Genomic DNA, 12,628 nt, shown 5'->3' with positions numbered 1-12,628 from the left:
ATAGTTCATTTATTGTGAATCTTGCAAAGACACATTTAAGCAACAAAATATACATTTGTGAACTTTAGATTTCCTTCTATACATTACTAGACCAAAGCAATAAATTAGATGTACACTATGTACAGACAGAGGTCACCAGAGACTTACAAGAAGCACCGCCTATCTAAAAAGAATACAAATAGATGTACAGTATAGTTTCCCCTTCACTTCATCCACATACTTAAAAATCAATCATTTTATACTCTAAAATTAGAATCCAACTCTGCTTATTTGCATTTTGTCTAGTGCTACATTTAGGTAGAAATGATATATATTTATATCCACATGCTTTATATTTACACAATTCTCTTTCATATTTTATTTGCAAAAAAAAAATCTGACAAAATACATCTCTAGGAAACTGATCCACGTTGGTGTCTCAGTAATAGACGCTTCTTTCCATGGTCACCAAAGGCCTCAGTACCACATAATCAATGACAGAAAAATGGTAATGATTATAAATAATGTGGAGGATAGAACATACAAGCTGAATTACAGACATTGGAAAAGACGGATGCATCATCGTTTTTCTTTTTAACAAATTGTAGAATAAAACACAAGTGAACAGAGTTTTGAAAATAATATCCCACAACATCATAAATCTTTTTTTTTTTTTTAATGGTTATGTAATGAAAACTAAACAGTCGTGCCCTTATCTAAGGCTATCTACCAAACAATAACGACCATAGATCTGCTCTTACATTATGAGTATCAGATGTCATAGAAGGAGAGAGCATTCATATGATTTATGAGAGGATATACTTTCATGGTTAGACTCGGAGGGTGTCATGGGACCAAATAATGACTGACAGTTCAGCAGTTCTATTGAGTCCGCCATTGGACACAGTTTTGTTTTCGTAATCTAAATAGTTTGTGTTATTTCATAATATATAATTCATGTGGGTAGTATATTGGTTTTCTTATACAAACTCCACAGACTCAATTTAAGGGAATCTATCAGCAAGTTTTGTAATTTCAGAGCAGCATGATGTAGGGACAAAGACCCTGATTCCAGCAGTGTGTCACTTACTGGGTACTGTAGTTTTGATTAAAGGGAACCTGTCACGTCCTAGCTGACCTCTAAACTGCCCCCATAGCGTTGTTAGTGATGCAATGTGCATCACTAACGAGCTTTTTTCATTAAAATTGGTGAAGCTATAATGATTTTAGAACCTTTAATATACTTAGATCCTACCTGCTCGTTCAGTCATAGGGGTGTGATTCTCATATTCAGTCATGGGCGGGCGCAGTATTCACTCACTGCTGGTGCCGCCCATGTATTTGAATATTGCTCCCGGCGAGCGCTGATATTGTAGGGGCGCAGGTGCATCTGTACATTTCCGGCCACCTGCGCAGTGAGGCTGTGTGATTACCAGCTTCACTGCGCATGCGCTATGACACTCTGTTCCCCGCACGTGTGCAGTGAGGCTGTGTGATTACCAGCTTCACTGCGCATGCGCTATGACACTCTGTTCCCTGCACATGCGCAGTGAGGCTGTGTGATTACCGGCTTCACTGCACATGCGCTGACACTCTGTTCCCCGCACGTGCGCAGTGAGGCTGTGTGATTGCCAGCTTCACTGCGCATGCGCTATGACACTCTGTTCCCCGCACGTGTGCAGTGAGGCTGTGTGATTACCAGCTTGACTGCGCATGCGCTATGACACTCTGTTCCCCACACATGCGCAGTGAGGCTGTGTGATTACCAGCTTCACTGCGCATGCGCTATGACACTCTGTTCCCCGCACGTGCGCAGTGAAGTTGCGAACAGTGCACACAGAAAGCTGATTGGCAGCTTTCGGTGTGCACGGTGCGTAGGCAGAAAGCTGACAATCAGTGGTGGGGGAGTGGTTGGACTACCTGGCAGCAGACCAAGTAGTCCTCTAGTGATAATGACCTGCTAATAAAACAATGAATTTATAATATTACACTAAGCAACATGACTTTTTTTTCTGCTCTATGTCTGATATTGCAGGTTAGCCCCATTAAAGTGATGGGAAAGAAGACTGCTGATATGGGGAACGTAAGAGAATGTACGGCTGTTGTAAAAATTATATGGAATATATGAAGACATGATTCTAGTATACTATCATCAGTAGGCTCAAACACTGCAATATTTTTTTTTTTATGACCTAATTCCTAATAATGACATAACCTGAGATGTATGGCGCTAGAGTATATACATCCATATGGATGGTGGTGATGGACGCCTCTGACAGAATCCTACTAGACTGTCAGCTTATGTAAAGAAAAAATACACATACTTTAAACATGTTTTAATTAGTATTGAACTAGTATCATAAATTATATAAACTAACACAATTAATGAAACGTTAAAGGTGGACAAGCTCGTGAACTCAACAGTAGGACTTTTTTTTTATCCCTTTCACTTTTCAAGTCATAAATACAGAATGATCAGTAGAAATAGGCCAATGGGTATCGTGTGGTTATAGATCAAACATTTATTACATTTTATTGCACAAAATAAATAAAGTATTAGGTATGACTTCTAATTAGAGATGAACGGATCGCTTTGTGCAACCCGTCTGCGTTGCAGGTCTGTTCTCTCTGGCAAAGGACAGGGGCTGCGCAATTTTTCTACGTTTCTGGATTCCTCCCTGTAGCATTTGATTTGAGGGTCTGGTGTAATGTCATCTGCGCAATGTACAGCGCACAGGTGACATCTGGCAAGCCTGGCTACTCATAACCCGAACCTGGGATCCCGGAGAGTAAAGAAATTCACGCAGCTCCTGACCATGGCCGGAGAGCACTGACCTGGAGCGTAGATCAAGGTTACTCAAAGAAATCCGCTCATCTCCACTTCTAATACCAACAACTGATTGATTTCGGTAAAATGTAAAAAAAAATATTTAAGTCAAGTAGAATTAACATATGTCAAAATATAAATGTAGGAAACAAAATGAAATACAGAGCAAAAAAAAAAAATAATAATAATAATTTTTAAAATGCCCTGATAACTTTCGTAAGTAAATGAAATTCCTGTTTGAAATGTCAGTTAATATACAGTAATCAATGGATACAAATCTATAGAGCAGAAATCTTTTACAATATACACAACATAGTTTAGCAGAAAAAGAGGACTTAAGGCGGTTGTCCAGAACTAAATTATTTTGCTAAATAGTTAGAAACTACCTGCCTGTCCTAACTGGTGCCGGCTCAAAGAGGTCACCAATCGCTCCTACCGGTGATTCAGCAGCTCCAACTCAACAGATCAGCTGTTCTTATTCTCGGCTGCTCTGTCGGCGGGGCATGACTGCTGACGTCATTCTGATTGACAGACGGCTCCCTGCAGTTCTGCAGCGGGGAGTCAACTAACTATTGGTGTGACATTGGCAGACACGCCCATCAACAGAGCAGAGCGGAAGAGAAGTCAATGGTTTGTTGACGTGACATCAGAGGAAGTAACAGATTCGCTGGAAGGAGGAACTACTGTCTGTCCCACAGTAAAAAAAAATAATATAGTCCTGGATTTAAGAGTAGAGGCCTCAGAAGTATATGTGGACAGTATAGGAGAGAGGAGGTGATGCTGAGCTTGGTGATATGTAGTTTTCTACATCTTTTTCATATTTTTATGTAAAAAGCTGTTCAAATGCCAGCTGGGTTCATAGAGTAAAGCCTTTGAGTCCTGCTTCCCCCGCCTACACAAGAGCAATTGACAGCTCTCCCTGGTTACAAACCCATAGAGAAAAGGCTGTAAATTGCTGTGTGGGTGGGGGAAGCAGGACTCTCAGGCCTTCTCTGAATCCTGACCACATTCGACCAGCTTTTTACACGTGAATTCTAAATCAAATCCCGGAGCTCAGCATCCCCTCCTCTATTCCGTGCTGCTCTCAGGTTCAAAGGAGGTTTTCATTTCTCCTTTCTTTGCCATTTAAAACCGTCTCCTGGCTGCCTGCACGGTAAACGCTGTGGTCTGGTCAATTTATTTTTTGTTCTACCTTTTTTTATGCCTTCCTCTGGATCAACATGTTAGTCTATGGGTTGAACTAGATGGACTTATTCTTCCTTCAACCTTAAAAACTATGTTACTATGTTTGTACATAAAATCATATAGTTTATTTCAAATTATATAGAACCGCATGTCACGGAGGGGAATTTACTCCTTTTAAGAAGAAATTTCTTAATTTTTTTTCTTTTTTAAAAGGTAAAATGATAAATTAATTGTTAAATTAAAAAAAAATGGTTTGCAATGCGGCATATATTACCTGGTGACATGTGCAGGCTCAATAAGTTCTGGAAATCACTCCAACTTATTAGTTCATGAGTACTTATAAAAGATAGATCGGGGAGGGCTTGTTTTTTGACATTGGTGATGGAATTTCTCAACAAGAAGTTGTCAGAACAATTCATGTGATCACATCTTACAGCTCGGAACAAATGAGTGAATAAACAGAACTGGACGAAAAAAAGACATTACAATGATGAAAGAGGATGCCTCTTCTAGGGTAAAGGGGACTTATATGTATTCCCAGTAAAATATTATTATTATATTTTTTAGAACTTTGGGTTCCTATTTTTCCTGGAAATATAGGAATGAATGAATGAATAAGCAACGGTGCATTATCAAACCATTTGTCACTCCACAAACTTCAATGACAAGGGGAATGTTAACACCCAATCTATAGTTTATAAAAAAAAAAAAAGCAAAAAGAGCTAGCAGACCCTCTTTTAAACAGCATGGGTTAAAAATGCAGCTAAATGTACAGTACAAGTAGACAATATAGTAAAGTATATATAAACATTGTACTCCTGCATTTCTTCAAGCCACCAGTAGAGGGCACTCGGCAACAAAAAAAATTTGAATCGTGATGGGCGATCATGAATTTGCATATTATTAGCATTGCATAATAAAAAAATTACATTTTAGATGTCATCCTTCCAAGCAGCAAGATGTCTGTGCATTAGAAACCAGCGGTGACCTTTATTATTTAATACTAATGGTCTTTTTTATGCATGGGCACAGATTTACTTTAAATAATTTAGGACCAGATAAGAAATGGTGTGTCACTGTCTAGGAGGGTACGGTGGGCAGCAGCTGTCAGTCTGGGTGGAAACAGTCTTTGTAGTATCATACTGTTACTGGTATATATGTATATAGAATATTTCAGAACCAGGAACGGATAGCTTCTTTAACATGCAGAAATTCTTTGACGGCAATAGGGGGCGATTTGTTTGGCCATACTCAGCACATACATAGAAGTCACCCCAGGTCGAGAGACCCCTGCCCTATACAATACACTCACGTAGGAATATAATAAGTGTGTGTTACTTCTATTTCTTTTCTAAAATCCTATAAGATTGTAAAACTTACAAATCTTTTTAGAAAAGAAATGAGGATTTGTTTGAATTTTCCAGTAATGAGCCCTGCCCCAATTTTTGGCATTAATTTTTGGAAATGCTGTGATGGAAGTGGTGATATTGGGACTTGTTACCTTGTCTATAAACCATAATGAGTACATTTCTCAATCTTTATCGAGACATTAGAATTTTTACCAAATATATGAGAATTTAATAAAATAAGTCAAATATAAGGAGTGTAAAGCTATGTAAGACCCTGCCAGAAAGCACAAAAAAAAATACATTTTGCAAGTATATGCCTATTTTTTAAAGTGGATTCAAAATGATAAAATTACCCTTTTTTTGGTACCAGGAAAAAAAAAAATAGCAAATCTCCATTTAGAAAATTCTCTAATGGTTTCATCAAAATGACAGGAGCTTTCGAAAATACATAAAGGGTTACTAGTACTTTTGATCAAATACTAACGTAGCAGAGAATTTGTTAACAATCTGCTTTTCGTGCATCATGACATCTGAGTTAGGTCGAATTCACACTTCTATGTTTCGCACCATATACGTGTATGAGACTGCCGAGTTTGTGTCACAAGATCTGTATCCGGTCTGTGCATCACGGTCCATACTCAGACAGAAAACACAGATGTGTGGATCTGGCCTTAAAATAAAATTCCAGTTTAAAAAATGCCAAAATTAACCTGTTTCGGTTATTTTTGCATCTTAATTTATTCACACTGGTCTAACAAATATAAGATTCCAATAACATACTGCAAAAATGTGTTATTAAGATACAGTGTAAAAAGTTCTTTAGAATCACTCGGTCCTTTTAATTCTGAAGATTCCATCATTGTTGCATTTTCACTAGATTTACCTGCAATTCTATAGAAGCCGCTGATAACACCGGACGTTTTGGACATTTACAGGGATCCTGCAGGCAGGAAAGGGAATATACATGCTGCTGGGAGCAGATGGAACTGATGGAGATGGCACTTTTTGCTAATAAGTTATATTTAAATGTTTAATATATTCATATCTACTACTGATATATGGAAAAAATATCAAAATAGTGTATTTCTGACTAGGGTATTTCATCTCCAATCAATGTGCATATATAGTCCAGTGTACTGATAGGATTTTTAATAGAATCGACATGGAGATGTGATTTGTTTTGCTGTTATAAAGTAATTAACATCGGCTATTTGATGCCTAAAAGATATCCAAAAATGTAACTCCTCTATTTTAATTATAAGCCCTTAAAATATAGCTCTACTGAAGTTTAATGGGAACTTGTCATGAGGATTTAGGCCCCTAAACTTCCACCAACCTGAAACAGGCGGACAACTATGAGTTTCTGTATTCTGTATAGTGTAGAAAAAGATCTTTGACGTCAGTGTGTGGGAAAAGTCCAGAAGTTTATCATGGGGATGGAGCTGCTCCTTTGAATAGTCATGGTGGGCGATTATCCACTTGGCTTGATTTGCATCCTATAGCCTGGTATGTCATCACAAACTACCTTCAGAGTCATCCGCGCATGCTCTGTGTAGCAACACGTATTGGCCTCAACTTTATCTGAGTGCGCACTAGATGTCGTTGGAGGTGACTTCTCATATAGAAGCTGGAGAAAAGTGGAGGTCAATACGGGTTGCCAACGGTGTGAACTACAGAAGGAGACCGTAGAGGCTCAAATGAGGTTTTATTTATTAACGGGATTCGAAGCACACCTGTTTCTTCCTCAGGACAAACCAGAAAGATCATATTATTTTTGTGGTTTGTCCTGAGGAAGAAGCGGGTGTGCTTCGAAACGCATTGATTAATAAAACCGCATTTGTGTCTCTACAGTCCCCATCTGTATTTCACACCGTTGGCAGCCAGAATTTACCTCCACTTTTCTCAAGCTTCTATAGGATAAACCATTGTGGATCTGCAGCAACCTATATCTCTTTAAACTAACATAGGGGTTGTGACTTTCACAGTTTCCCAGTTAAGCATTCTCTCTGCCTCTGTTCCTTTTTTTAACCCAGATAAGACCCATTTGCACTCTTTGCCTTTCCAGATTTTATTACAATGGTTGGAGGTGGCTTGAGATATTGTATTTGGAATGTGAGCAGTCAGTCAAATCAGTAGGGGGATCCACCAGCACGACATTTTGAAAGAGCAGCTCTTCTCCCATGAATACTTATAATTATTAAAATACAGCTCATGATGACTTTAAAAAAGCACTCCAGCACTTTTTTTTTTATTGCCCTCTCTGTTATCATCATTACTGCGCATACAGTGTGTGCATAATACTTCTTGCTGTCTTCTGCTGTTTCCAGCGACACTTCTGTCTACTCCCTGCATCATGTGACCAGGGAGTGCATCTATGTTCCGAAATTCACTTTTTCAATGTAAGTCTGTGAGACTCAAAACAAGGCTCTCATAAACGTAAATTAAAAAAAGGACTAACGGTCCATAATGTGAGCCGGTAAGTCACATGATGCAGGAGAGGACTGGAGCAGCGCTGCAAATGGCAGAAAACAGTGATGAGTATGTATTATAATGCACAGACTGTAACACATTATGGACGGCTATCGAAGGGAGCAATAAAACAACTGCTGGAGTTCTCCTTTAAGATTATATTCCTATGTGGTATGAAATTAGCCAGTATACAGTTGCAATTCATTGTCAATCTGTTAGGCCGGTTTTTCCTGTTCCTTAATCCATTGAAAGGTTCCATATGAATTCCTGAAAAACAGAATTCAGACATACCACTGACGAAGCCATTGCCTTCAACTAGGCTAAGAGTCCAAAACATGAAACTTTGGTCTCGCTTTACTTTTCTATCCATTCCAGCCATGTCCATCTTCTAACCCAGACACAACAGAGTAGCAAACTATTATGCTCAGATACCGACTGCTCCTGGTCAATACACATTGGATGTCATTTGAGAATAAATCCTCATGACACTTTCCCTTTTAAACTGATGGCAAAAGATGCTGCAGAGTAAGTTTTCCAGTTGGCAAGGTAAATGGTGAACTGCTTACAATATATAATTCAGCGTAAATTGAAAAATGCTAAAAGAGTTGGCATTACAATTCAATTTTCAATCCAAATTCTCCATGAAAAGACTATTTTACAGTTATTAAACATGTGAAACAAATCCCCATGATGTAACCCAAACCTCAGTAATAGGGTCTCGTCATATCAAGAGAAGGTTGCACTCTACTATCTCCTTCCACCAGATGACTTGCTTACACTCAGTGGCATCAATGATTGCCAATCTAAATCTCATAACACATGCATTTGACAACACACAAAAACCAAAATGTATATTGGATGAGGTGACCAGCAGTATTCTGCGCCTTCGAAAACTTCTACTGCGCCTGTCAGACAATTAAGACCAAGGAGCCTTCATTTGTAGTAGTAGTATACAATGTTGGATTGGTTCTTCAAGCCATTGCACATTCAGATACATTTGTGCATATACGTTGCATAAGATGCCGAAAAAGCAGTCATGTTTAACGATACTGTTCACTTCTACAGGTCATTCAATCAGAATTTATGGCAAACATGAGACTGTGTGACCCGCAGGAAGATCCTCAGGTATTATCTAGGTAGATGGGACAGCAGCATTTGGTAATTTCACTGTATCAAACATCATGTACCACCTAGGGAGAATGCCCAAAACTGTGGCAAGAATTCCAGTGAACTTCATTCATAAATAGACTTGGCACTCGGTGATCTGGTGCTGTCGCGTAGAAAGACTGTGCACGTAGGATGCTTCACATGAAAAAAGAAATTCTCTTTGCTTCCAGCAAAGAAAAAATGAAAAAAAAAATGAGAAGAAGTCAATTCCACTACTGGACAAGACAAGGTCATAATATAAACTCCGTTCACAAGACACGTGTCACGGGACACAAGGAGTGCACTAGGATGGCAGTTCTTTCTTTCATTGGTGGGAAACATCTTGGGAGTTAAACATTTCCATGAATGCATTGTGGCAGTAACTATTCGTGGAGTGACAATACCCTGGCAGGCCAGTTTTGAAGTTGGTAGTTCCCCTTCGACAAGGCATCACCTCACTGCAACACAAAAAGAACAGTCGTCAGAAGCGATGAACGAGGTGACAGGTTCTGTGTGCGATATCACAACAAAGCATTGCATGTCAGTCACAATAACAGCATGCTCCATGACACTCGGCAAGACAGACGTAGTAAAGGCCCAGGGCGTACAGAAAGCTGTCAGCAAGAAATGAAAAGTAATGGCAAATATATGGATTTCTTCCAACTATTCGCCTGATCTCGGTTGTTCTAAATCCTAATTAATAAGCAAAGTATACAAACGGAGAGAATTTAACTCAGTAAATAAGTATCAGGTAAGGAATAGCGATGAGTGCAAGTGCTCGTTACTGGAGTTAGCGTAGGGTGCTCGGGTATGCACAGAGTATCGCAGGTGCCGAGTGACATGTTCGAGTCCCCACGGCCATATGTTTTGCGGCTGTTATACAGCCACAAAACATGCGGGGATTGCCTGTGTTTGTCAGGCAATCTCTGCATGTTTTATGGTTGTGTTAGAGGCAAGTGCAGGCTATATATTGCAGCTTCTACCCACCATATATGAAGCAGGCTCAGGCCCATTCCATATCCACTCAAAAAAAAAGTTAAACATTTTTCAAAAAAATTTGGGTGATTTTTTTTTTTTATCACTAACTATCTGTATTAAAACAAAAATTCCAACAGCTTGCAATTTTCCGTCCAGCCACTAAGCCTAATATTAGCTTTATACTTTATGTTTTGTATAAGTCACTTATCAGTAGACATTATCATTACAGGCAGTGTTACAATTACATGTATACAGTAGATCAGGGTTCCCCAACTCCAGTCCTCAAGGCCCACCAATAGGTCATGTTTTCAGGATTCCCTTAGTATTGCACAGGTATTGCACAGGTGATGGAATTATTGCCTATGCAGGTGATGCAATTATCATGAGAAATACTAAGGAAATCCTGAAAACATGGCCTGTTGGTGGGCCTTGAGGACTGGAGTTGGAGAACCCTGCAGTAGATGACACAGGATCCAACATTCACAATGCGTATCATCACAGCTCACCTCCTCCCCCTCCCTGTACAATGACCAGTGCACAGATCCCTTTGCATGTCTAGAAAACTCTTATAATCAGTAAGTCACCTTCAGGCATTTCTGGAATCAGAGTCTGTGCTCCTACATTATGCTACTCTCAGATGGGAAAGCAAAATCTTTATGATAGATTCCCTTTAAGATTTCCTTTTGAACTACAAGTTCCTTATGAACTACAAATGTACAACAATTGCGGCAAGGAGTCATGTGTGATTTACATGTGATTGTAATGCAAATGTTATGATTTACATAATGATATAGTCTAGAATGAGAATAACAATAAGAAATAAGCAATAGCCACTTCCTATTTTATTATTAATGCCGCATATAGTAATGGGACATAACAATTACTTATAGCATATCTGACATGACTCGCCCTCAGCCTCATAGTCCTGATCCATGTGGTGTAGAAACAATTATTGCCATTTGCTGTGTTCCCATCATTCTGATCTTGCTCCTGCTCACCGTCCATTATCACCTGCGGTAATGTATGTGCGACTGGTAGTTTGTGCATGAATGGCAATGAATGGAAGTGTGACGGTAATAGTCTTGTGAAAGGGAAACGGGTAGTAGATGTCAGGGACTGATGGATAGATTAAGCAAGCGTGACAGTAATTGACAGTGTGTGTAAACAGCGAGTGTGACATGGATTGTCGTACAGCATTTGATCTAATATTTTCTTTATTTTCCATCTAAAATTCACTGTGTCCTATTAAAGGGAACTTGTCAGGTGATTCACGCTGCACGAACCACAGCAGCAGGAATCACAGTCCGGCTCCTGCATTACAAACAATAATGTTTAAAGGGGCTATCGCAAGTTGATAAATTGGTAAATTGCTTGTTAAAAACAAACACCTTTGCTATTTGCATCTTATTAAAGAATCCCTCTCCTAAGTCTGGGTATATGTGTATGTCCTGTGCTGTGGTGTTAATATACTCACCTATCCCCACTTTCTCCGGCATCCAGCGTCATCCCTCTCCTCTTCTGAGGGACGTCACCGCTCATCAGACTCTCTGTCTCACTCTATGCTCTACGCATGGGCCAATGTCTCTTTTACAATGTAAGGCTATGGAGTCTCTTTCTGACTGTCCATAGGCTTACATTATTAAAGTCACTTCTGGAGAGTGCAGTGTGCCTCGGAGAGTCTGAAGAGAGGTGACGTCACTCAGAAGAGAAGCGAAATGCACTGGATACCAAAGAAGACGGCAGTAGGCAAGGATATTAATATTAATGTCCCTTGCAGATTGTTTGATGCACATACTGTCATACTTGCTGGTTACTATCTCTGTATGATCCTAGTAATTATGGACGATTGTATGGCTTTATGAGTGGTTATGGCAGCTATAAAACAATATGGTGCAAGCTCGTTATGATTACAAAACATGAAAATCTATTGTAGAGATGATAATACTAATACTCTGCAGTCAGAAGACACAACATATGAACATCAAGCAGCTTTGTATGTTGCAAGCTCTCACGCACTGGATCATTTTGTGGCTTACTTGGCTACTTTCATGCAAAAGAACACAAGATTATGATAATGAGCGATTGCGTTGTTATCTGTTAAGTCGTCAGATAGTGTAAAGCATTGACATTTCCAACAAACACCAACAATTAGTATACAAGACAAAACCAAGCTCTAACTACAGAGAATTCACCCCAATGGTTTCCACTTGAATGGAACAGTATAAGAATGAATACATGGCAATACATTTACCAACATAAAACAAAATGGCTGTAAAAACAACCTAAACACTCCCAAAGATGGAAACCGCATGTCACAACACAGGCATTACGGGTAGTATGTATAGGAACTATCTTGTTGCCTATAGTTGACGCTTAAACGTTTCACAATCCAGCTCATATGACACAACAGTACAGCGGGCCATGCTGCCTAGAGTTGGACATCTGTAGACAATGCTACTTACTGTACTTGAGCCGGAACTTGACTGGCTGAGTTTATCAAAGCGAAATTTGAGGTTGGATCTTGGGGAATTTCTACTCTTTACATCTGTGAGAAGGAAACAGGATCAGACGTGCACTTGATTTAACAACTTCATTCACCTTTAGGGCACAGTCAGAAATCAGAACGCAGTGCATGGACTGACTGGCGGGTCTCCTGACCTGAGCATAGAAATACATGAAGTTGTCACGCTCAGGT

The 12,628-nt window shown here is 39.4% G+C and overlaps 1 protein-coding gene across 11 annotated transcripts in view; it reads right to left on the bottom strand.

The window, feature by feature from the left end:
- Positions 1-334: 334 nt before the first annotated feature.
- RAP1GAP2 (RAP1 GTPase activating protein 2) overlaps positions 335-12,628 on the bottom strand; it is a 1,112,678-nt gene continuing 1,100,384 nt past the window's right edge. For 9 of the 11 annotated variants that reach the window (XM_073667801.1, XM_073667802.1, XM_073667806.1 and 6 more), the window contains 2 exons: positions 12,396-12,478; positions 335-9,413 (listed from right to left, as the gene is read on the bottom strand). In XM_073667801.1, the coding sequence (XP_073523902.1) occupies positions 9,411-9,413; positions 12,396-12,478 (86 nt within the window). In that variant the 3' untranslated portion in view covers positions 335-9,410. The remainder of the gene's footprint in view (positions 9,414-12,395; positions 12,479-12,628) is intronic. The other 2 variants (XR_012298693.1, XM_073667807.1) reach the window with 2 other exon arrangements.

The sequence above is a fragment of the Phyllobates terribilis genome, unplaced genomic scaffold (assembly GCF_046119375.1).
Source record: "Phyllobates terribilis strain yellow unplaced genomic scaffold, ASM4611937v1 Scaffold_2__4_contigs__length_985480577, whole genome shotgun sequence".
NCBI classification, from domain to species: domain Eukaryota; kingdom Metazoa; phylum Chordata; class Amphibia; order Anura; family Dendrobatidae; genus Phyllobates; species Phyllobates terribilis.
The sequence above is the reverse complement of the archived record's forward strand: the minus strand, read 5'-3'. Positions and strand labels throughout refer to the sequence as shown.